We start from the raw sequence: 26,512 nt of genomic DNA, 5'->3' as shown, positions 1-26,512 counted from the left end.
GAGGCCAAGGTGAGAGGATTGCTGGAAGCCAGGAGTTTGAGACCAGCGTGGGCAACATAGCAAGTCTCTGTCTCTACAAACAATAAAAATAAAATAAAAAATGGTTGCAAACACCTGTGGTTCTAGATACTCCAGAGGCTGTGGTGTGAGGATCACTTAACCCCAGGAGTTTGAGCCTGCAGTGGGCTATGATCAAGCCAGTGCTGTCCAGCCTGGGCAACAGAGTGAGACACTGTCTCACAAAAAAATAAAATCAAATAAAATAAGACAATATGGTATTATAGAAGCAGACTTTAAGATGAGAAGAAAATAAAAGGAAAAATAAAAATAAATTTTTAAAGATTTACACAAATGGAAGAAGTTTTTTTTTGAGATGGAGTCTTGCTCTGTTCCCCAGACTGGAGTGCAGTGGCGCCATCTCAATCTTGACTCACTGCACCCTCTGCCTCCCAGGTTCAAGTGATTCTCCTGCCTCAGCCTCCCAAATAGCTGGGATTACAGGTGCACACCACCACAGCTGACTAATTTTTGTATTTTTATAGAGACAGGCTTTTGCCATGTTGGCCAGGCTGGTCTTGAACTCCTGACGTCAGGTGATCCACCTGCCTTGGCCTCTCAAAGCGCTGAGTGCTGGAATTACAGGTGTGAGCCACTGCACCTGGCCTTTTCTTTCTTTTTTTTTTAGACAGTCTCATTGTGTCTCCTAGGCTGGAGTGCAGTGGCACGATCTTGGCTCACTGCAACCTCCATCTCCCAGGTTCAAGCAATTCTCATGCCTCTGCCTCCTGAGTAGCTGGAACTACACGCAGACAACGATGATATTCCACTAATTTTTTGTATTTTTAGTAGAGATGGGGTTTCACCATGTTGGCCAGGCTGGTCTCGAACTCCTGACCTCAGGTGATCCGCCTGCCTCAGTCTCCCAAAGTGCTGGGATTACAGGCGTGAGCCACCGCGCCCAGCCCGAAGAAGTTTTTATTATAGCAAATCCCAGTTATAAACTTTTTTACTTGGAAAAAATTATGGTGGACATTAATAACTAGACAAAACACTTTGGCTTGCTGTAGGTGAAGCTAGTCATTGTAAATTCCTAAATACAAGAGTAACATAAGGAAATGAATAATTTAGAAACATCAGTAGGACAGTGGTATACAAAATGGATGGAGCACAAGAATTCCAATTCGTGTGGGGAAGGAAGAAAGGATTAAGAACCATAATTAGAAAGCCATTGCAATAAGGTAATTGAGTGGCAACTGGACCCAATGGTAGTGGCCGACTTTTCTTTTTCTTATTATATATAGATTTTGTTAAAATTTTGAAAAATGAAAAAAAAAATTGAAAAATGCAAAAATAGGAAAATAAATCACCCATTACTGAAGTAAATGGTGTCAATACATTAGTTTCAGTCTGGGCTTGGTGGCTCATACCTGTAATCTCAGTCCTTTGGGAGGCCAAGGCCGGAAGATCACTTGAGGACATGAGTTTGAGACCAGCCCACAAAATAACACAGGCAATATAACGAGACCCTGTCTCTACAAGAAAATTAAAAAACAAAAAATTAGTTGGCTGTGGTGGCACGCGCTTGTAGTTCAGCTACTTGGGAGGCTGAGGCAGGAGGATCACTTGAGCCAGGAGTTTGAGGCTGCAGTGAGCTATGACTGTGCCACTGCGCTCCAGCCTGGGCAGCCGAGTGAGACCCAGTCTCTAAAAGAAAAAAATAAGTAAATAAATAAGAGTGTGTGTGTGTGTGCGCGCGTATACACACACAACAATTTAAAGGTGAAAACATTAATGGGGCTTGGTAACTATCCAGACACTGCCCAGAACAAGGCTGGCCTCCGCCTGCCAACTGTCCCGCCCTCAAAAAGCACAGGATCGTGTCTCTATGGTTGTTTCAGCCTCGGAACATGAGGATGTACTCTCTCCTTTTGCGGAACTCTATGGTCTGAGGACGCCGCTGTAACCCCGGAAGCAATCCTGAGAGGTCGGGACCGATAAGATGGCGGCGCGGACAGTGTTCGGGGCCGTGTGCCGGCGCCTCTGGCAGGTACTGGATGGGCTAGGGAGACTAGGAGGGCTGACCGGGATAGTTGCCTTTAAGTTTCCCAGCCACCAGCCGCTCTGCCCATCAGAATTTTTCCTGATATTTATCCCTCACCTCGCGCCGTTTACAGGAAAGTGACGAGAAAGGGGCTGGTTTTCTCAGAATTCTCTCATGGAATTAAACATAAGTTAATGAGTCCAGGCAAAGATAGGAACAAGAATAATCGTAGAATGTCAGAGCTGGAAAAGATTTTGTACTTTCTATGTTCCAAAACCTTTCTTTTACGTTTGCAAAATAAACTGAGGCTCAGAGAAGACAGGAAATTTGCCTCGCGAAAATTAAGAGGCTGAGCTGGTGCGAGATCTCAAACTCATCCCATGGAACTAAATTGAGATGCTTTCCTGGCATCCAGGTTTAGAGGAACGTCTCAAGCCAGAGGAGTGGATTAGATATCCTCTGCACAGTTATTTGGAGGAGGAGCAAAAACTTTTCAGCAGCGGTTCTCATGCTTTTTGGCCTTGGGACCGCTTTACACTTTCGGAGTTGAGGACTCCAAAGAGCTTTTGCTTTTGTGGATTTTAGCTATCTATATTTAGCTTTTTGGAAAATAAAACTTAAGAATATGTATTGATTTAAAAGTAACACTCATTACATGTTACAACACTTTATGAAAAATATGTTTTCTGAACAAACGAGTAAGGAGCAGCAATGTTTTACATTTTTGCAGCTCTCTTTAATTTCTGGCTTAATAAAAGCTAGATTCAAATCTGCTTCTGTATTTAATCTTTTTCTATGTCACACCTCAGGCTGTCACGGGAAAACTTCACTATACACTAGTAAGAGAATGAGTGTAAAAGTTGTAAGTAACATCTTAGTTTTATGAAAATAGTTTTGATTTCCCGGATCCCCTGATAGTGTCTGAGAGACCCCACAGACGTCCTCAGACTACAGTTTGAGAACCACTGTTTTTTGTTTTGTTTTGGAGACGGAGTTTCGCTCTAGTCGCCCAAACTGGAGTGCAATGACACTATCTCGGCTCACGGCAACCCCCGCCTCCCGGGTTCAAGTGATTCTCCTGCCTGAGCCTCCCGAGCAGCTGGGATTACAGGCATGCGCCACCATGCCCAGCTAATATTTGTATTTTTAGTAGAGACAGGGTTTCACCGTGTCTGTCAGGCTGGTCTCGAACTCCTGACCTCAGTGATCCGCCCGCCTCGGCCTCCCAAAGTGCTGGGATTACAGGCTTGAGCCCCCGCACCCGGCCTGAAAACCAATGTTCTTAAGAAAAATCAGATGGTATTAGAGGTTGAAATCTTTGAACTGCTTTATTAAGACAAATTTACCCAGACAGCCCTCCCTTTTAAACCACCACCACCCTCAACACGTGCACACACATTCCCTCTCTCTCTCTCTCTCAAGAAATACAAAGAAAAAATGCAATTGAAAAACTAGTTGACTGGGCGCGGTGGCTCATGCCTGTAATGCCAACACTTTGGGAGGTCGAGGTGGGCAGATCACGAAGTTAGGAGATCGAGACCATCCTAACTAACACGGTGAAACCCCGTCTCTACTAAAAATAAAAAAAATTAGCCAGGTGTGGTGGCTCATGCTTGTAATCCCTGCTACTCGGGAAGCTGAGGAAGGAGAATTGCTCGAACCCAGAGGCAGAGGTTGCAGCGAGCCAAGATCGTGCCATTGCACTCCAGCCTGGGCAACAAGAGCAAGACTCCCTCTCAAAAAAAAAAAAAACAGAAAAACTTCTTAAGATTGACTCGTGGATGTAATAGCACTTTAGACTCCCACTTTTTTTTTTTTTTTTTTTTTTTTTTTTTTTTGAGACAGAGTCTGGCTCTGTCGCCCAGGCTGGAGTGCAGTGGCGCGATCTGCACTCACTGCATGCTCCGTCGCCTCCCGGGTTCATGCCATTCTCCTGCCTCAGCCTCCAGAGAGGCTGGGACCACAGGCGCCCACCACCGCGCCCGGCTAATTTTTTTGTATTTTTAGTAGACGGGGTTTCACCGTGTTCACCAGGATGATCTCGATCTCCCGACCTCGTGATCCGCCCGCCTCAGCCTCCCAAAGTGCTGGGACTACAGGCGCAAGCCACCGAGCCCGGCCTAGACTCCCACTTTTAAACGCAGAGGTTTATAAGGCTGAGCGCGGTGGCTCATGCCTGTAATCCCAGCACTTTGGGAGGACAAGGCGGGTGGATCACTTGAGGTCAGGAGTTCAAGACCAGCCTGGCAAACATGGCGAAACCCTGTCTCTACTAAAAATACAAAAATTAGCTGAGTGTGACAGTGGGCCCCTGTAATCCCAGCTACTCAGGAGGCTAAGGCAGGAGAATCGCTTGAACCCAGGAGGTGGAGGTTGCCGAGAATGCTCCTCTGTACTCCAGCCTGGGCAACAGAGCAAGACTGTCTCAAAAAAACAAAAAAGCAGAGGTTTTATAGTGGGAGAACGTGACTGAGAAGTGTAATATTCTTGCTCCTCTTGCACAACTCGATTGTGGAGTCACTGGTATAATTGTTGGGAGGGAATTTTCTATGCAATTTCGTCTGAAGAATGGCACATACCTCTTACCACCTTGTATTGTACCTGATTTCCTTTTTCCTTTTCTTTTCCCTTTTGGTGCAAAGAATATTATAGAGTTATGATTTGTCTCTATCTTGAGTAAAGAGAGGAAGGACAATAAGCTAACGATAGGCTTTTAAAACGTGGCTAGGTGTTGGTTCGCTCCTGAAATCCCAGCACTTTGGGAGACTGAGGCTGGAGGATCACTTGAGCCCACGAGTTCAAGGCCAGCCTGGGAAGTATGGTGAAAACCCATCTCTACAAAAGTACAAAAAATTAGCTGAGCCTGGTGGCCCGTGCTGTACTCCCAGCTACCCGGGAGACTGAGGTGGGAGGATCACCTGAACCTGGGAGGTCCAGGCCTTGATCATGCAACTGCACTCCAGCCTGGATAATAGAGTGAGACCCTGTCTCAGAAAAAACCCTGAAAAAACAAACAAAAACATACTTAGGTGACCATCAGTTGTATTAATGAAACTTCACTTATGCTAAACTTTTTTTTTTTTTTTTTTTTTGAGATGGAGTCTCGCTCTGTCACCCAGCCTGGAGTACAGTGGCACGATCTCAGCTCACTGCAGCCTCCGCCTCCCAGGTTCAAGCGATTCTTCTGCCTCAGCCTCCCAAGTAACTAGGATCACAGCCGTGCCACCACCATGCCCGGCTAATTTTTGTATTTTTAGTAGAGACAGGGTTTCACCATGTTGGCCAGGCTGCTCTGGAACTCCTGACCGCAAGTGATCCACCCACCTTGGCCTCCAAAAGTGTTGGGATTACAGGTGTGAGCCACAGCACCTGGCCTTATTTTCATCTTCATTGTGTTTTTAAGGATCCAATTGTGTTTCCACTTTCTCGGGTTACACTTTAAAATCTCAGGAAAGTTTACAGGAAAAAACAGTTAGCTGTTATGTTATATGCAGTAGTATAGCTTGTTTCCTAAAACTGGAAAGTCATGTTCCACCAGGGGGAGCTGAAGGTAAAGGATTTGGAAATGTGGGTTTGTTGTAGCATGTGGCACAACATGCTACAACAAGTTGGGTATAAGTCACAGCTCATATTTCAGTTCATTTATAAGCTAATTATCCCAGCCAAGCTAAGAAATATGCATGCTTTAAAAGATGTATGAAAGCATCAAAAGAGGGGTACTTTAGAATTTTTATTCCAACTCTTAACAAGTTATAAAAACAAGATATTTTATTGCTTAAAAATATTCAGGCAAAATAAGTATTTACTGAAGTACAATTTGTAAAAAAAAAAAAAAATGGGAAAATAAAGTTTTTTTCTTGATGTCTACATAATTCATAGCTTTTTTAATGTGAGAATTGTTTTTTTTGAAAAAGTTTTTATTCCTAAACTTTAAAATAGAGATTCTCTAGTATTTTGAGACTGCTTTTTTATCATCAACTCTACCATTGTCCTCAATTTTTTTTTTTTAATGAAATCTAATTTGGCCATTTTAGTTACCCCAGTATCTTCATCTGAAATAATGAGGTAACCCTTTAGTTTTTAGTGGAAATTATGAATGGTTTGGTAGTTGACTTTAATTCTAACACATGTCCTGCTTTTTTTTCTTTAGGGATTGGGGAATTTTTCTGTAAACAGTTCTAAGGGCGATACAGTCAAAAATGGTGGCTTTCTTCTGTAAGTATACAATTGGATGTGCTAAACTGAACAGAATAGGTTATTGTGCTATTTTACTTAGGTTTCTCTTTTTTTCCCCACACATAGCAGTACCAATATGAAGTGGGTACAGTTTTCAAACCTACATGTTGATGTTCCAAAGGATTTGACCAAACCTGTGGTACGTACTCCCTGTTCCTTGGTATAAGGAGCTACATTAACAATAGGTTTTCCTTATTATTTCATTGGGGTTTTTTTTCCTCCAAACACTCTATGAATAAAAAAATTTTGTCCTAGAATACTGGCAAATGCACAATGCGTATATTCTCTTAACTCCCTGGATTGTATTATCTTCAGGGTATCAAAGTAAGTTCTAAAAGAATAAATTATTTACCCCCAAATAACTGTGCTAATTAGCAGTCTCTTGCTTTTAGCTTGGCATAATGGAAGAGTTGTCAGAATTTGTGATGTAGAATACTTGATGTTATGTTATGGAGAAGTATTTTTCTGGTAGCCTTCAAGTCTTTGTTTTCATTTTGTGTATTGAGCCTGGGCCTGGACGGTGCTTTATTGTTCACAGTGAGAAAATGCATTAGCACAAATAATAAACATCTAGAAGGAACTCGGTAACCCTGTAGAAGCTATGATTTCATCAATCCAGTTTTTTGTGTTACTTGTAATTTTTAAAAATCCTTCCGTTTCTACCCCTCAAAAATATTAACAGTTTGGGATTTTACAGTTCTAGACATTTGTCTTATTTTGTACTTATTTGGTACTTATTTTGTCTGTGCACATGTCTAGTTTACTGCTCTTTTTTTTTTCTATCTTTTCTCTTAATAGATACTGGATATTTATTTATTTATTTATTTATTTATTTTGAGACAGAGTCTCGCTCTGTCACCCAGGCTGGTGTGCAGTGGCATGATCTTGGCTCACCTCAGCCTCCTGGGTTCAAGCAGTTCTCATGCCTTAGCCTCCCGACTAGCTGGGATTACAGGCACGCACCACCATGCCTGGCTAATTTTTGTATTTTTAGTGGAAATGGAGTTTTGCCATGTTGGCCAGGCTGGTCTCAAACTCCTGGCCTCAAGTGATCTGCCTGTCTCAGCCTCCCAAAGTGCTGGGATTACAGGCATGAGCCACCACACCTGGCCAGTACTGGATATATTTCTATGACAGTACATTTAAGCCCCAGTCTGCAACTCACATGCCTGCAGGAGCCAGGCCTATAAGAAAAGGTTGCAGAATTGGCATGGTGTGCCACTGTCTTTATAAGCAAGACAGCAGCTACTTACTCTAGCCACTTGTTGCCCTGTGGGAAATCAGACCTAATGATGCCAGCTTGTCTAAATCTTCCAGGCTAAACTGAAATCCAGATGTTCTTGTGAAATCTTCTGATTTTTAATATTCCTAACAAATTCATAGTATCTTTTAACACCCTGTAGGGATCAGTCAGAACAATCTTGAGGCTATATTCCCCCTTCTCATCCCTCAACTCATGACACAGGCTATCAGTATATTTTGTTCTTCCAACAACTCTTTTTGGGGTAATTGAGAGTGGATATCTAGCTTTCTGGCTAGTAAGTAAATCTCCTTTCAGGAGTGAAGTGATTTAATTCTGAATCATCGGATTAGTAGTATAATTTACTGGTTTAATGGATGAATGAAATGAAGGTAATTCACCTCTTGGAAGAAAGTCAGAAGTGTCAAACCCATTATTTCTGAGGTCTTTAGGTATTAGGGTGGAAGAGGTAGAAGTTATAGGTACAGTCAGCATCATATCATTTTAATTAGAAATGAGTAATTTGTTTATTAGGGCAGGCAAAACATGAATAAAACCTAATAAAAAATATGAATAGAACTAGCTTGGCTTTGTATAATAATGTTTTATAATTAATAAGGGCTTTAATCTGTGTTTTCTTATTTTTTTCTTAGAGAAATACTGTGGGCTATAGCATAGGTTTACCCTCTTTCATATGTGAGGAAACCAGTGTGCAGTGAGATGAGATGATTTGCCCGTTGTCCTTCAGCTACCATTAGCAGAGTTTAATTCTCAGTCTAGGTCTTCTGACCAGGCTCTTTTTATTAGGAGACCCTGAAATCCTTTCTCATTGTGAATTTGAAGCTGAATAATTATTTTAAGTTGGAAAGTTCCTTTAGTAATTGTATGGGTTGCCTTGAAAATTCTTTTGATTCACGCTGTATTTTAACAGATTCTGAGGCTCATTGTCCAGATCTGAACATGAAAGTATCTAGACACTTCAGCTAACAGTGCTGTCACTCAGTGTTTTTCTCCTCATTTATTAGTAAACTCTGAAGTTTTTCAATTGAGGGTAATATGTTAAATTTGCTAGTTATAAATATAAGAGGAACTAAAACTGAAACTTTTCTTTGGGATTGTAGATAACGATCTCTGATGAACCAGACACATTATATAAGCGCCTGTCGGTTTTAGTGAAAGGTCACGATAAGGCTGTATTGGACAGTTATGAATATTTTGCTGTGCTTGCTGCTAAAGAACTTGGTATCTCTATTAAAGTGTAAGTATGGCCTTTCCTGATTTGACCTGTTCGCTACTATAATATGATCAACCAGGAAAATAGTGCTCATCCCAGGAAGGTCTGAACTCTTTTTTTTTTTTTTTTTTTTAAGACAGAGTCTGGCTCTGTTGCCCAGGCTGGGGTGCAGTGGCACAACCTCAGCTCACTGCAACCTCTGCTTCCTGGGTTCAGGCAGTCCTCAGCCTCCCAAGGAGTAGCTGGGACTACAGGCACACACCACCACGCCTGGCTAATTTTTTGTATTTTAGTAGAGACGGGGTTTCACCACGTTGCCCAGGCTGGTCTTGAACTCCTGAGCTCAGGCAAATTGCCCACCTCGGCCTCCCAAAGTGCTGGGATTACAGGCGTGAGCCACCATACCTGGCCCAGTCTGAACTTTTAAAGTAGGATAGAAACTCTTGGTGGGTAGAGTTTAAGCTTGTCGTATGTTATCCTAATCAGGATCATGCCTTCCTGCCCACTGGAGTTTTTAAATACTAGAATGAGTAAACAAGGAAAATGAAAGAAATCCTTTTTCTAGAAATTGCATAGATGTAAGGAGACTTAAGAAGGCCATGTTTCTGGGATCTCCATGGAGCAGGGAGGTAGAGTAGGTGAATGAACAATCGTTTTAGACCCTTTGGATGTGATGATTTGGGGCTAATATATCCATTGTTTCAAATCTTCCCTAAGAAACACCACTCACCCAGTAATTCTTGCTTGAACAAGGTAAGCTTCAGATAGCCTTGGAGTCACTGCAGGGTCAAGCATAACTGTCTCCTTTGTCTTGTCATCTGCTCCTTCTCCTGTTGAATAAGGCCCCATCTGGGGCTTTGGCAGTCTGACCTTCTAACAAAAACAGAAGGCCACAGTTTCCCAAAATAGACTATAGTTTTGTTATTTCGATGTATCTGTAGATTTTCCTAAAACAACAGACATATAGCAGGTGTTATAACTGTGTCCACCACACTAGTGCAACTCTTCACAATTCATATGTTTGGTCAATAAAAGACTAAAGGGTGTAAAAGCAGCAGGTGTGCGTGTATGCATGCTCACTTGACATGCCAGGGCTTATTTTTGAGCCTGTGGGAAAAAGCTATTGCTGTCTGCAGTGTTTATTTTGGCCTGAGTTTTATGATAGCAGTTGTTGTTCCAGATGACAGTTTTGGCAAATGGAAGTCTGTAAATGGTACTTAATGCCTATAATTGAGTGTGAGTCTGACCTACAAAATCATGGAATTATGCTTTGTTATCATAGTGACTCAGGTTTTGTTTTGTCCATTAATTTCAGACACGAACCCCCAAGGAAAATAGAGCGATTTACTCTACTCAAATCAGTGCATATTTACAAGAAGCACAGAGTTCAGTATGAAATGAGAACACTTTACAGATGTTTAGAGGTGAGTGTATTTGAAAAATTCTGACATTTTTGAAATACCAGAAATTCATACCAGCATATAACTTTAACATTGACTAGATTGACTTCTTTCAGCAAGCCCATGTCTGTTGGTTGTACAGAAGGTAAATATCTTTTAGTGTTTATGGAAGTGTCATGGTAGGAAAAGTAAAATTAAATGAAGCCATCCTTTAGAGTAGTGCGTACCTTAATTCAGGAATGCAGATTATGCCAAGATAGCATTGGAATAATTTTGCTCATATTTAAAAAATTCTAAGGCCGGGCGCGGTGGCTCAAGCCTGTAATCCCAGCACTTTGGGAGGCCGAGGCGGGTGGATCACGAGGTCAGGAGATCGAGACTATCCTGGCTAACATGGTGAAACCCCGTCTCTACTAAAAATACTAGCCGGGCGTGGTGGTGGGCGCCTGTAGTCTCAGCTACTTGGGAGGCTGAGGCGGGAGAATGGCGTGAACCCGGGAGGCGGAGCTTGCAGTGAGCCGAGATCACGCCACTGCACTCCAGCCTGGGAGCACAGGGAGACTCCGTCTCAAAAAAAAAAAAAAAAAAAAATTCTAGTTAAGGTTTTACACAGTTCTGATAACTGTTTCACATACTAGCTGGATTTTCCATGTCAGTGATGCACAGCATTAGATTTTTCATTCATCTGTTACTCATTTGTGCTTCCATTAGTGCCAGCACAGTCTTGTGCTTAAGGAGAGCATGGGTTCTGGAGTTAGACTGCCAATGCCAGAATCCAAGTTCTGGCACTTGACAGCTGTGTGACATGTACCTCAATTCCTCCATCTGTAAAATGGGAATAATAGTGGTACCCATCTCAAAAGGTTAGTGTGAGAATTAGAATGGAAAATTTATGTAAGCACTCAGAATACTTTGATCACATAGTAAGTGATTGGTAAATATTAAAACAAGCACTCATACATCTTTTATATGGGAAGTACTGTACTAGTCATTGAGGGCACAAATATAGTAAAGTCATGGTCCCTACTCTTTTTGAGATAGAGTCTCACTCTGTCACCTAGGCTGGAGTGCAGTGGCACAATCTAGGCTCACTGTAACCTCTGCCTTCCAGGTTCAAGCAGTTCTCCTGTCTCAGCCTCCCTAGTAGCTGGGACTACAGGTGTACGCTACTGCGCCTGGCTAATTTTTGTATTTTTAGTAGAGATGGGGTTTCACCATATTGAACAAGCTGGTCTTGAACTCCTGATCTCAGGCGATCCACCCACCTCGGCCTTCCAAAGTGCTGGGATTACAGGTGTGAGCCACTGTTCCTGCCCAGTCCCTACTCTTAAAAAGAAAAACCCAAATTTTATCCACCTGTGTCTGAGGGAAACATCTCTCATAGTACACACAGAAAACCTTATACTAACTGTATCTTATAATCTAGTCCTTTTGTCTTCAGTTGTTTTGTGAGCCTCTTGAAAGTATACTGCTTTGATACTATGCTTGCCAACAGTGTTCCATGGAGCCCAGGTTTTAAGGCAGCTACATTTTGGAAGAAGAGGGTTTCTGGGCCGTGTTGCCCCCATGCCGTCAACCAAAGGATTCATACTTTTTTTTTTTTTTAATTGAGATTTTACATAAGATTCTTTAGGGGAGGCCAGGCGCAGTGGCTCACGCCAGTAATCCTAGCACTTTGGGAGGCCAAGGCGGGCGGATCACTTGAGGTCAGGAGTTCGAGGCCAGCCTGGCCAACATGGTGAAACCCCATCCCTACTAAAAATAGAAAAAAAATTAGCTGGACATGGTGGCACACACCTGTAGTCCCAGCCACTCGGGAGACTGAAGCAGGAGAATGGCTTGAACCCAGGAGGCAGAGGTTGCAGTGAGCTGAGATCACATGCACTCCAGCCCGGGCGACAGAGTGAGACTCCATCTCAAAAAAAAAAAAAGGTGTGCTTTAACAAACAGCATACATGAATCATTTTCATGTTTGATGTTTTAGTTAGAACATCTAACTGGAAGCACAGCAGATGTCTACTTGGAATATATTCAGCGAAACTTACCTGAAGGGGTTGCCATGGAAGTAACAAAGGTATAGCTTGAATTTCTACCTCTTTCAGCTGGGGCAGTGGGGAGTGGTTCTGTATTGTTGTTTTGATACACTGCAACCTGGTCCTGGCCCACTGAGTAGAGTTTGCCCTAACCTGTGGCAAACTGGGAGACAGAGTTGCCACAGTGGTTGGGGGCTATCCACCCCTTGCAACAGAATCCTGCCATTTCAGCCCAAGTCCTCCGTGAACCACCTCTGAAGTTCTCCCTCCTCAATATTAGTTGTCTAGACTTGGGGATCCCATTAAGTGGCAATCCATGAAGATCATTGAGGATCAAATAGATTATATATGTGAGAGTGTTTTGTAGACCATCAAGTTTCCTTGTTTCCATTTCAAAACCCTATAGAAAGACTAGGGGGATAAAAGAAAAAAGTAAAGAGGATTTGACCAAATTAATAAGTCTGATTTATAGCCAAAAAGTTCTTTTAAATCCACATTATAGTTTTGTTTCTCTCTTTTTTTAGACACAGTTAGAACAGTTACCAGAACACATCAAGGAGCCAATCTGGGAAACACTATCAGAAGAAAAAGAAGAAAGCAAGTCATAAAGCCTCGGGGAGGCCATTTGTGCCTGAATTTGGAATGAGGGTGGGCCAGATGAGTATGTTTAAGCGGAGAGTGCTTCCAGCTGAGATGATTTGAGTCTGCCTAACTGTTCCATTGAGTTCTCGTGCCTTCATCAGCTGAGAGCAGGGAATGGCACTTTTAATGGAAGAACCACTTTTATCTGTTCTTTTTATACATGTCATTGTTTCAGTTCTGATTTCAACAAACATGAGCAAACCACTTTGACTCAAAGTGGAAAGTGAAAATTCTATTTTGTTATGCTACTAGTGTTCAATTATTAGTTTGCACCATTTTTAATTTATGTCAGTTGATGCATCTGAAAATAAGTGCTTGAAGTGTTCACACCCTTATTTTTTTTTTTTTTAAGATTCCTAGAAGGAATCTTTGGTTAATTCAAATTGAGCAGTTAAAGTTTTTGATATTTACCTTTGTGCAGGCTGGCATATGCTAACTTGGGGGTGGTAACCAACCAGTTTTATCTCATTTAAGCATTATATTTTGAAGACTGTGAATATACTTTACAGCAGATCAAACACATTTATGGCATGCATTGACCTCTTCTTGGAGCCCAAAATTTTATAGAGTTGCCTACCGGGGTTACTGTAGTGGAATTTATGATCTTAAGAAATTACTAGTTATATTATTTATCCTATGATTCATTCATTCAGTAAGATTTTATTGCATAAACTTTGCATCCAGCACTGTAGTAAGTACCCAAAATTGAATAGAAATAATGGCTTTTGAAAATTGCGCAAAGCAGGCCAGGCACAGTGGCTCACGCCTGTAATCCCAGCTCTTTGGGAGGCTAAGGCGGGCGGAGCATGAGGTCAGAAGTTTGAGACCAGCGTGACCAACATGGTGAAACCCTGTCTCTACTAAATATACAAAAATTAGCCGGGCATTGTGGCGCATGCCTGTAATCCCAGCTACTCAGGAGGCTGAGGCAGGAGAATAACTTGAACCCGGGAGGTGGAGGTTGCAGTGAGACGAGATCGTGCCACTGCACTCCAGCCTGGCGACAGAGCGAGACTCTGTCTCAAACAAAAAAGAAAAGAAAATTGTGCAAAGCATAGATAAAATTTTTTCTTTATTAAGCTTCTCACTGATAAGCCTTCTTTCTTTTGGTAAATGTCTCTCTGTTAGGAGATGTCTGCTTTTCCGTGAAATGAAATAGTGGCTAAAGCCCTGAAAGAGGCAAGACTACAATGGGCTGAAACAGTTGGTATAGCAACCCCAGAGAAGTGCTTCATTTTCTTTTTATAGTAGAAGCAGGTCCATGTCTTTTGTGGTTTCCTTTACATCTTTGGAGTAGTTATGACTTCTCAGTTTTTCCCTCCTTAAACTGCATTGCCTGTTCTCTTTTCCTGACATGCTATCAGGTATCAGTGTGTTGAATACATGCTGCTTGTGTATCAGACTTACGTTACTGTCATTACCATTAGAAGAATTACAGCCTTGTGCCCCATGACCTTCAGCTCAGTTGTTGACTGTCATTCATGAATGCCTAAAGCATACTTACACCAGGTATAAGCCTCAAGATCAAGAACTAGTCAATAAAACATGAGCAACATAATGGTAACTATGTGTAGCAAAGCAGCAATTTATGACACATTGTCATCTGAAGTAATTATTTAAAAATAAATATAGACCCGGCCAGTCGCAGATGCTCAAGCCTGTAATCCCAGCACTTTGAGAGGCTGAGGCAGGTGGATCACCTGAGGTCAGGAGTTTGAGACCAGCCTGGCCAACATGGTGAAACCCCATCTCTACTAAAAATACAAAAATTAGCTGGGCATGCTGGTGGGCACCTGTAATCCCAGCTACTTGGGAGGCTGAGGCAGGAGGATTGCTTGAACTCAAGAGGTGGATGTTGCAGTGAGCCGAGACTACACCACAGCACTCCAGCCTGGGTGACAACAACACTTTGTCCCAAAAAAATTAAATAGGCCGGGCGCGGTGGCTCACGCCTGTAATCCCAGCACTTCGGGAGGCCGAGGCGGGCAGATCACGAGGTCAGGAAATCGAGACCATCCTGGCTAACACGATGAAACCCTGTCTCTACTAAAAATACAAAAATTAGCCGGGCGTGGTGGCGGACGCCTGTAGTCCCAGCTACTCAGGAGGCTGAGGTAGGAGAATGGCGTGAACCCGGGAGGCGGAGCTTGCAGTGAGCCGAGATCGTGCCACTGCACTCCAGCCTAGGTGACAGAGCAAGACTTGTCTCAAAAAAAATAAATAAAATAAATATAAATTCACACCTAAACTTTTTGGGACTTTTTTACAGACACTATAAATCACTTTTATAGTGATTTATAGCATGATGTATGCATGCTCACCTCCAATGACTTCTGTATGAGCTCCTTCAAAGGTGTGTGCATCCACTTCCAGCTATTTCAGACCAAATTAACCTGTAAACCAAAGTACTTAGTTTAGGACTTCCAATTACATGTTAAAACCTTGGCTTAAGATAAATAAGCAAATGAACTACATGTGCACACATGCACTTGGGAAAAACTAGCAGTATTTCTTTTTTTTTTTTTTTTTTAAAGGTGGAGCTTTGCACTGTCACCCAGGCTGGAGTGCAGTGGCGCGATCTCGGCTCACTGCAACCTCCACCTCCCAGGTTCAAGCGATTATCCTGCCTCAGCCTCCCAAGTAGCTGGGACTACAGGCATGTGCCACCATGCCCAGCTGATTTTTGTATTTTTAGTAGAGATGGGGTTTCACCATGTTGGCCAGGATGGTCTTGATCTCTTGACCTCATGATCTGCCTGCCTTGGCATCCCAAAGTGCTAGAATTACAGGCATGAGCCACCGCGCCTGGCCCAAAACTAGCAGTGTTTCTTTGACAAAAGTATTTGGCATATTTGAAGCCTACTTCTTGATATAAACAAAGTTGGCATGAAGTACAGTACTGAAAAAATGTTATAAACAAAATAGTTTCTTAGCTTACCAGGATATAGCTGTCCTGATAGGCTGAGAAGATTTTTGGTTTTCTTTTGTTGGTTTTAAATTAGGCCTCTGAGTAAAATGCATATCCTGAAAATTAGAATTGCCTGGCTCACACTTTCTGTCCATGGTGGGTGTGGGAGATGGTGAGAGAAGAGTGGATTTGATGGTATATGTTGGTGCAAAAGTAATTGCAGTTTTTGCCATTAAAAGTAATGGCAAAAAAATAGTATGAACCTGCCAGGAGTGGTGGCTCACGCCTGTAATCCCAGTACTTTGGGAGGCCAAGGCCAGCAGATCACCTGAGGTTGGGAGTTGGAGACCAGCCTGGCCAACATGGAGAGACCCCATCTCTACTAAAAATACAAAATGAGCAGGGTGTGGTGGCGCATACCTGTAATCCCATCTACTTGGGAGGCTGAGGCAGGAGAATCCCTTGAACCCGGGAGGCGGAGGTTGCGGTGAGCTGAGATCATGCCATTGCACTCCAGCTTGGGCAACAAGAGTGAAACTCCGTCTCAAAAAAAAAAAACAAAAACAAAATAGAATGACCCAGAAGGCAGGTAGGAAGTGAGATGATCTTTTTTCTTTTTCTTTTTTTTTTTTTCTTTTGTAGAGACAGAGTCTTGTTCTGTTGCCCAGGCTGGAGTGCAGTGGTACAGTCAAAGCTCACTACAGCCTCGAAGGGCTCAAGGGCTGTTTCCACCACAGCCTCCCAAGTAGCTGGGACTGAATGTGTGCACCACCACACTCAGCTAATTTTCTTATTTTTTGGAGTCGGGGATCCTGCTCTGTCGCCCAGGCTGGAGTTTAGTGGCATGAACACAGCTCACTGCAGCCTTGATCTCCTGGGCTCAGGTGATCGTCCTGCCTCAGCCTCCCAAGTAGTTGGAACCACAGGCATGCACCACCACACATGGCTAATTTTTTAATATTTTTGTAAAGATGGGGGTCTCACTTTGTTGCCAAGGCTGGTCTCAAATTCCTGACCTCAAGTGATTCTTCGGCCTTGGCTTCCCAAAATACTGAGATTACAGGCATGATCCATCATGCCCAGCCTATATTTTCTTCATAGGAAATAAAATCATGTTCTGATCTAAGAGTCTTAGTGTCACTACAGATCTCTGGTAAGACAGACTAAACTAGTTCAGTACCAAGTTTCAGTGCTTTGAAAGAATGGCATATATTCCTGGCCCTATGACCATTTAAACATGCCACAGTGAATACATAAAGCAATCATTTTAAATTATTAGTCTTGGCTGGGCACGGTGGCTTACGCCTGTAATCCCAACACTTTTTGGGAGGCAGAGGTAGGCGGATTATGAGGTCAAGAGATCGAGACCATCCTGGCTAACACGGTGAAACCCCGTCTCTACTAAAAATACAAAAAATTAGCCAGGCATGGTGGTGGGCGCCTGTAGTCCCAGCTACTCAGGAGGCTGAGGCAGGAGAATGGCGTGAACCCAGGAGGCAGAGCTTGCAGTGAGCCGAGATCGCACCACTGCACTCCAGCCTGGGCGACAGAGCGAGACTCCGTCTCAATAAATAAATAAATAAATAAATAAATTATTAGTCTAGTTTCTTAACATTTCTAGTTGTCTGCAACCATCCCTGTCCTACATTACATTATTAAGTTAGTTCTATTACAATATTAATGAATAACATAACAGAGCAAACATGGACTTTGGAGTCAGACAGACATGAGTCAGATAAGAGTTCAAACCCACTGACTGCCGTAAACTTGGGCAAGAGATTTAACCCTGTCAGGGCCTCATTTTACTCAGTAGTACGGTAATAATAAGTCTGTAGGAAATAATACCTACATACTTACATTTGACTATATTTAATACTCCAGCTTAATAAGATTGGAGTATTCAATAACTGATAAAGCACCTTGCACAGTATTGAGCAGGTAACAGACATTCAGTAAATGGCAGTACCAATCTGATGATAGTTAAATGCTTGTGTGCTATACTGTTCAAGAACCAGCTGGAAAAGACCTCAGATTACCTCCAGGGTAGGGATAACATTTATCTTAGAGTTCTTGTTTTGTTTTGTTTTGTTTTGTTTTGTTTTGTTTTTTGAGACAGAGTCTCACTCTGTCACCCATGCTGGAGTGCAGTGGCGCGATCTCAGCTCACTGCAAATGCTTGTGTGCTATACTGTTCAAGAACCAGCTGGAAAAGACCTCAGATTACCTCCAGGGTAGGGATAACATTTATCTTAGAGTTCTTGTTTTTTTTGTTTTGTTTTGTTTTGTTTTGTTTTTTGAGACAGAGTCTCACTCTGTCACCCATGCTGGAGTGCAGTGGCGCGATCTCAGCTCACTGCAAGCTCTGCCTCCCAGGTTCACTCCATTCTCCTGCCTCAGCCTCCCGAGTAGCTGGAACTACAGGCACCTGCCACCATGCCTGGCTGATTTTTTGTATTTTTATTAGAGATGGGGTTTCACTGTGTTAGCCAGGATGGTCTCCATCTCCTGACTCGTGATTCACCCACCTTGTTCTCCCAAAGTGCTGGGATTACAGGTATGAGCCACTGCGCCTGGCCCTTAGAGTTGTTTTTGAGACAGGTCTGGCTCTATCACCCAGTCTGGAGTGCAGTGACAATCTTGGCTCACTGCAACCTCTGCCTCCTGGGCTTAAGTGATCCTCCTACCTCAGCCTCCTGAGTAGCTGGGACTACAGGCACGTACCACCACACTCAGCTAATTTTTCTTTTCTTTTTTCTTTTTTTTTTTTTTGGAGAAACAGGGTTTCGTCATGTTGCAGGCTGATCTCAAACTTGTAAGCTCAAGCAATCTGCCAGCCTCAGCCTCCCAAAGTGCTGGGATTATAGGCATGAGCCACAGCACCCAGCCACAAACCAAAAATCCTTTGATTTTTATTAACACACTAAAGTACTTACCGTTGTCCTCATTTTACAGGACAGAAAACCAAGGCTTAGAGAGTTGTTATTTGCCCACTCAGTCACCCTTTCAGCTTACAGATAAAGCTGTTAGTGACAGGGTCAGCCCTAGAACCTAATTTGTAAGCAGGCTATGAGGTACTCAAATATCCACATACTAAATTTATGCAGAATATTCAAAGCTAAATTCCAGCTTTGTTCATCTCTCACATTACCAAAATGTACTCATTTCATCTAAAGCAGGGGTGTCTAATATTTTGGCCTCCCTGGGCCACATTGAAAGAATTGTCTTGGGCCACACAAAATACACTAACACTAATGATAGCTAATTTAAAAAAAAAAAAATCATGAAAGAAAATCTCATAATGTTTTAAGAAAGTTTATGAATTTGTGTTGGGCTGCATTCAAAGCTGTCCTGGGCCGCATGCAGCCCGCGGGCCTCCAACTGGATACGCTTGCTCTAAAGCAATTGACTGAGAGGAAAAATTAATGAATAAAGGCAAGAAGCAAGATTTAGGTGGTCCCACTGCTGAGACTGGTCCTGAGGGAGGGGGCAACACAAGAGTTTAGGCGTCAGCAAGGGGAGTCCAACTCAATCACAAGAACACTTGGATGGAGATGATTCACAGTGAGGCTTCAGGTCCAGCCTGACTAGGGCTCAGAAGACATGGGTTTGTCGATTTTAAGCATTTCTTTGCCCCTGGAGCCAGGCTTATGGCTGACTGCCTGCAATCCCCAGGGCTCTCTTTCCAAATCCCCTGCTCAATTCCTAACCCTGCCCTCCTTAAATCCTTTCTATTGTTACTTCAAGCTCTCATTTCTCTCTATGGATTCTTAATCCTCTTTATTTTATTTATTTTATTTTTATTTTCATTTATTTATTTATTTATTTTTGGAGACAGGGTCTCACTCTGTTCCCCAGGCTGAAATGCAGTGGCACAATCTCGGCTCACTGCAACCTCTGCCTTCCAGGTTCAGGCGATTCTTGTGCCTCAGCCTCCTGAGTAGCTGGGATTACAGGTACCTGCCACCGCGCCCAGCTAATTTTTATATTTTTAGTAGAGATGGGGTTTTGACATGTTGGCCAAGCTGGTCTCAAACTCCTGACCTCAAGTGATCCGCCCACCTCAGCCTCCCAAAGTGCTGGGATTACTGGCGTGAGCCCCATGCCCGGCCAGATTTTTAATCCTCTTTAAAATGATATATTTATAACTCAGTAGCTCAGCGACATTTATTTATAGGGCAGGTCATGGGCAACTGACCCACATGAAAAGCCAATTGAACCTTAAATTCCTCAGCCAGAGGCTAAATCAGGTTATATTTCACTCATAAGATTTCTTAACTTGGGCAGAGATACTGTCCTTTAATCAATCTTCAATGTTGCTTAAATAGTAAGTGTTAAGAGATGGACGGAGCCTGCCTGGCCAACATGGCAAAACCGAATCTCCACGAAAAATATAAAAACTGGTTGGGCGTGGTTGTGCTTGCTTGTCGTTCCAGGTGCTCAGGAGGCTGAGGCACAAGAATTGCTTGAACCCAGGAGATGGAGGTTGCAGTGAGCCGAGAGTGCGCCACTGCACTCCAGCCTGGGTGACAGAGGGAGACCCAGTCTCCCTGTCTAAAAAAAAAAAAGAGAGATGGATGGGAATAATACCACCTTCACACCAAGCCAGTTGAGATGCTGCTCTTACAGAGCCATGGCTGCTGATGGGCATGTGTTATCTTAAGGTGTGTTGAGATGGGTAATTGGAAATTAATGGGCTACATAATCTTCAAGGCCTCTTCCAGTTCTAAAATCCCATTATCATTTTTATCTCAACAAATACCTGCTAATCTAGACACTAAACAGAGTCAAAGAGGAATTGCCTTGAAAAATGAAGGAGTAATAGCTCACATTAATTCAGCATTGACCATGTGCCAAGGACCTTGCTCAGTTACTCAACAAGTATTTGAGTTTCCTGTACATGCCAAGCACTGTTCTAAACGCTGGGAATTCTGGAATGTATGTGGTGAAGTCCCTCTCCTCAAAGATCGTAGACTCTAGTGAGAGAGACAGATAAGTAGAGAAAAAAATAAGATAGTTTCAAATGCAGTTAAGTACTGTGAAGAAAATAAAATGGAATAATATCAGAATTACTTGAGTGGCTACCTGAGGGGGAGTTGGGAAAGTTCTCTCTGAGGAGAGGAGAACGCTGAGAAGGAGGCAGTGGTGTTAACATCTGGAGGAAGAAGCCGGGCACAGTGGCTCATGCCTGTAATCCCAGCACTTTGGGAGGCTGAGATGGGTGGATCACCTGATGTCAGGAGTTCGAGACCAGCCTGGCCAACATGATGAAACCCCATCTCTACTGAAAATATAAACTAGCCGGGCGTGGTGGCAGGTGCCTGTAATCCCAGCTACTCGGGAGGCTGAGGCAGGAGAATCACTTGAACGCGGGAGGCGGAGGTTGCAGTGAGCCGAGGTCGTGCCATTGCACTCCAGCCTGGGCAACAAGAGCAAGACTCCTGTCTCAAAAAAAAAATCTGGAGGAAAAGCAGTCCAAGTAGGAGGAACCATAAATACATGCAAAGACACACTGATTCTATAAGGAGTTCAGTGTGTTTGCAGTGTAGAAGACCATGAAGACAGAAGTAGGCAGGGGCTAGATCATGTAACGCATGTAACGCATCATAGGCATGAGGAGGAGTGTGGATTTTATTCTCAGCAAATGGAAAGGTAAAGGAGGGTTTTGAGCAGGAGAGTGGCAGGATCTGCTGTATGCTACTGTGGCTGCTGGGTAAAAGAGGGGTGACGAGAGGGCAGGGAGACCAGTTAGGGATCTGCTGTGGTGGACCAGATGAGATGATGCTGGTCTGGGCGAGAATGTCGGGAATGGAAGTGAGGAGAAGTGGTTTAATTTAGAATATAGTTTGCAGGAAGAGCTGATTAAATGACCTACTAGTAGATTGAAGTGATATCTAGAGGAAAGAGCATTCAAGTATAACTCCTGGGTTTTCGCCTAAGCATAAATGGCAGTGCCATGACTGAGGTGGAGAAGAGATAAGGTGGGACTTGGGAAGGAAATCAGTAATTTGGTTTTGGCCTTGCTAAGTTTGCAATCTGAGTATAGATGTCCAGTAGGCAGTTGAATACATGCATCCGGAGTTCCTGGGAGAGGTCCAAGCTGAAGATATAAATTTGGAAGCTGCTGGCCTGTAAATGGTGTGTAATGGCATGGGAATGAGTGAGATCATCTAGGGAGAGAGTGTGGGTAAACAAGGGAAGAGTACTGAAGACAAGCCTGGAAAGCTCCCAGCTTTTAGAGATTTGGTTAAAAGCAAGAGGTGCTAGCAAAGGAAATGAGCAATGAGTGAGGTTGGAGTGAAATCAGAGGAGGGTGGGTCCCTGAAACCTGGAGTGTTTGGAGAAAGAATTCAGTTTGGTGAACTGTAATGAATCTGCAGCAGGTTAGGTAAAAAAAGTAGATAATTTGTGACCACAATAAAAGCCATTTCTGTGGAGTGATGGGGATGAACATCCAGTTGGAGTAACTTGAGGAGAGAATAAGAGATAAAAAAAAAAAAAGAATGCAAAATAGGTTTGAGAATGTCCCAGTTATCTATTGCTACCTCAAAAAACACAATACTTAGTAGCTTAAAACAGTGACTCTGCAGGGAGAGTGTCTGCTCCATGTTGTATCAGCTGGGGTAGCTCAAAAGCTGGGGCTGGAGTCATCTGAAGGCTCACTCAGCCATGTCCAGTGGTTGAGACTGGCTTTCAGCCAGAACCCCTGCATGTGCTCTGGGCTTCCTCACAACATGGTGGCTGGGTTCCAAGGGCAAGTTCTGAGAAAGCCTGGTGGAAACCTATCACTTTTGATGACCTAGCCCTGGAAGTCACATTGTGTCATTTCTGCAGTTATCTTCAACAAGGCAGCGAGAAAGTTTCCTCCAGGTTGAAGAAAAATATAATAGATTCCTCCCTTTGATGGAAGGAATGAGTGAAGCCAGAACCATTGTCCTGCCATTTTCTGAAAATACATCTGCCACAAGGGGTTTTGTTATAAAGGGAGCAAAATTTAGGACAGTAGCTTCGGGGGAATGTGGACAGGTCAGCTTACCTAGTAGGCACAGTGCCTAGGGCCCAATATTTTAAATTTCTTTTAAAACCAGAATAAAGGCCAAGCATGGTGGCTCATGCCTATGATCCCAGCACTTGGGAGGCCAAGGCATGAGGGTCACTTGAACCCAGGAGTTCAAGACTGGGAAACATAGTGAGACCTTGTCTCTACTAAATATCAAAAAACTAACCAAGCATGGTGGCACACAACTGCAGTCCTATATACTCAGGAGGCTGAGGCGGGAGGATTGCTTGAGCCCAGGAGGTCGCGGCTATAGTGAGCCCTGATAGCACCAGTACACTCCAGCCTGGGCGACAGAGACCCTATCTCAGGATAAATATATTAGTTAATTAAAATAAAATCAGAGCCAGGAGCGGTGGCTCATGCCTGTAATCCCAGCACTTTGGGAGGCCAAAGTGGATGGATCACTTGAGGTCAGGAGTTCAAGACCAGCCTGACCAACATGGTGAAACCCTGTCTCTACTAAAAATAGAAAATTAGCCGGGCGTGGTGGTGCACACCTGTAATCCCAGCTACTTGGGAGGCTGAGGCAGGAGAATCACTTGAACCCGGCAGGGCAGAGGTTGCAGTGAGCCGAGATCGTGCCATTGCACTCCAGCCTGGGTGACAGAGCAAGACTCTGTCTCAAAATAATAATAATAATAAAATAAAATCATAATTAAAAAGAAACACCCAGTCTAGATTATGTTCCTTTTTATACCAGTGATAATTATTAATATTTATTTGATATTTTTTCAATATATTATGACCCATGAAGGCAAAAACGTGGGGCCCATGAACATCATAATGTAGCCCTGAATGTGGGGTCAAGGAGGGACTTTTGTCTTGTTTTAATAAAGGCAATATTACAGCACATCTGAATGCCGACAGGAATGCCATTAGAGAGGGATGAGTGGAGGCTGCAGAAGAGAAAGGGAGTAACTGCGGGAATGAAGCTTTCAAGTAGGTAAAGAGAGATGGGATCTAGGAAACAAGTAGCAGTATTGACGGGGACAAGGGGAAGGGCACGCTGCTTCCACTGAGACTGGAAGGGGGCAGAGGACATGGGCACAGATACAGAGAAGTTGGTAAACACTGGTGGGAAGATGAGTCACTGCCTCGTCTGTCTCTGTGAAGTGCGTGACAGTGTGGGAGTGAGTGGAAGGTTTGAGGGCAGGAAGCACTATGGAATAGTCATCTCAGAGGGAGGGAGAGGGAATTTGGCGGGAAGAATATGTAGTATGATTGTCTGACATGATCTGAAGTGTGTGCAGCCAGCATGATTTGTGATGTCCCCCAGCGATGTCCAGGCTCCCCACTGTAGGCAAGGTGTTACTGCATAGTTAGCGTACAGCTTTAACCAGGGCCAGGCCAAGTGAGGCATTAGGAGAACAAAAGTCAAAATGGACAGAATGCTGGGCCATGGAATGAGGATAATAAGGAGGAGAGTGAGGAGATGAGCAAGATGACAGATGTTAAAAACGGATCAGCAGGTTGGAAGTCACAATGAGATTAGTGAATTATTGGAGTGAAGGTATTAGAGTAACAGATGGAAGGGGTGGGGTGCTGATAAGAGAAGGCAGCATTTGAATGTTTCAGAGGTAGTAGAGATTGGTGACAGCAAGGCCTAGGGTGGTGATCCTCAAACTTCAGTATGCATTGGAAGCACCTGGAGGGGCTTGTTAAAACACAGACTCCTGACCCCAACCCACAGTTCCTGATTCAGTAGGTCTGAGGTGGGGCCTAAGACTTTGCATTTCTAACAAGCTCCCAGATGCTGCACTTGTGGCTCAGGGACCACAAGTGAATGAAAGTCCTAGGTAAGGTGGAAGAAAAGCTCTTTGGAACTAAAGAGACCAAGGACCAGGCCAAACACGGTGACTCACACATGTGGGACCATGCCAGGTTGCCAGCAATTAGAGAGTAAGAGGGCAGTGCAACCCCCACACATACTCTCACTGGGGCTGGGCGCAGTGGCTCATGCCTGTAATCCCAGCACTTTGGGAGACCAAGGCAAGCAGATCATCTGAGGTCAGGAGTTCGAGACCAGCCTGGTCAACATGGTGAAACCCCGTCTCTACTAAAAATACAAAAATTGGCCAGGCGTGGTGGCGCGTACCTGTAATCCCAGTTACTAGGAAGGCTGAGGCAGGAGAATTGCTTGAACCCAGGAGGCGGAGGTTGCAATGAGCCGAGGTCACGCCATTGTACTCCAGCCTGGGTGAAAAGAGCAAAAGCTCTGTCTCAAAAAAAAAAGGGAGATCAAGGACCTTTGAGGCCAGTGTGTGGGATGGGCTGTTTATCCACTTGGATGTCAGAGTCACTGAAATGACTGACATGATGCTTTGAGACAAGCAGGGAAGTCAACAGTGAATTACAGCAAGGAGAGAAGTAAATAGTGGCAAGGAGTCAGATGTGGCTTCAAAGGGACTGGCCTTTTCTAGGAAAAAAACAATAAAAGACCATTTGGAGGCAAGAGTGAGAAGAGAGGAGGACACTAGCCCTGTTATCTAGACCTTGAGGTGTGTGGGGGAGAAAAACCCACTACCACTTGAAAGGATGACAGAAGAAATCACATTTCTCCTTCAGGAATAGCAAGAAAGTTAAAAGAGCTTTCAGAGCTCAGTGACGTCTGGAGGCAGAGAACAGTGAGAGAGGAGGTCAGGCCTGGAGATGTGCAAAACAATTCAGGCTGAACACCCAGTGAGGGACGGGTAGGTTAAGGACAGATTCACTGGAAATGCTGCCTCTGAAGTCTTCTAGAAAAATGAGTGTCGTTGGGCGCAGTGGCTCACGCCTATAATCCCAGCACTTTGGGAGACCAAGGCGGGTGGATCACTTGAGGTCAGGAGTTTCAGACCAGCCTGGCCAACATGGTGAAACCCCGTCTCTACTAAAAATACAAAATTTAGCTGGGCGTTGGGTGCAACAAACCGACATGGCACATGTATACCTATGTAACAAACCTGCATGTTATGCACATGTACCCTAGAACTTAAAGTATAATAAAAAAAAGAAAAAAATTTTTAAAAACCCTGGGTGTTGGCCAGGCGCGGTGGCTCAAGCCTGTAATCCCAGCACTTTGGGAGGCCGAGGCGGGTGGATCACGAGGTCAGGAGATCGAGACTATCCTGGCTAACATGGTGAAACCCCGTCTCTACTAAAAATACAAAAAATTAGCCAGGCACGGTGGCGGGCGCCTGTAGTCCCAGCTACTTGGGAGGCTGAGGCGGGAGAATGGCGTGAACCCGGGAGGCGGAGCTTGCAGTGAGCCGAGATCACGCCACTGCACTCCAGCCTGGGAGACACAGTGAGACTCCGTCTCAAAAAAAAAAAAAAACCCTGGGTGTTGTGGTGGGCACCTGTAATCCCAGCTGCTCAGGAGGCTGAGGCATGAGAATCACTTGAACCTGGAGGTGGAGCTTGCAGTGAGCCAAGATCGCGTCACTGCACTCCAGCCTGGGCGACAGAGTGAGACCCTGTCTCAAAAAATATATATATTTTTTTTAAAAAAGAAAAAAAAAAAAGAAAAACGTGTGTCTCAGGTCTTTTGATTTCTTGGAGGTGTCATTTTTATGTTACATTAAAATAAGCATGAATATGTAATTGTTCAAAAGCAAATTTACATGGCCTTTAATGTAAAAGTAAGAGCCTTCAAAGATATTTTAGGCCATGCTCCCAGATCCTTCTCACATGTTAGTATTTTGGAGGAAATGTGAAAAAAGCACTACCCCTAGGTCTTGGG

General features: G+C 43.7%; 1 protein-coding gene across 2 annotated transcripts; it reads left to right on the top strand.

Annotated features, from left to right (window-relative positions):
• Window positions 1-1,938: 1,938 nt before the first annotated feature.
• MRPS10 (mitochondrial ribosomal protein S10) lies at window positions 1,939-14,285 on the top strand. 2 transcript variants are annotated; one of them, XM_025383632.1, is made up of 7 exons: window positions 1,939-2,047; window positions 6,192-6,256; window positions 6,344-6,416; window positions 8,639-8,775; window positions 10,067-10,175; window positions 12,136-12,225; window positions 12,709-14,285. In XM_025383632.1, the coding sequence occupies exons 1-7, from the start codon at window positions 2,000-2,002 to the stop codon at window positions 12,790-12,792; spliced, it is 606 nt and encodes a 201-aa protein (XP_025239417.1). In that variant the 5' UTR covers window positions 1,939-1,999; the 3' UTR covers window positions 12,793-14,285. The 2 variants fall into 2 exon arrangements, with proteins under 2 accessions (XP_025239417.1, XP_025239418.1); XM_025383633.1 differs by having other exon boundaries at window positions 1,991-2,047; window positions 6,347-6,416.
• Window positions 14,286-26,512: the final 12,227 nt, after the last annotated feature.

Source organism: Theropithecus gelada, chromosome 4, assembly GCF_003255815.1.
Source record: "Theropithecus gelada isolate Dixy chromosome 4, Tgel_1.0, whole genome shotgun sequence".
Lineage (NCBI taxonomy): Eukaryota > Metazoa > Chordata > Mammalia > Primates > Cercopithecidae > Theropithecus > Theropithecus gelada.
Note: the sequence above shows the minus strand (reverse complement) of the source record. Positions and strands in the feature narration are given on the sequence as shown.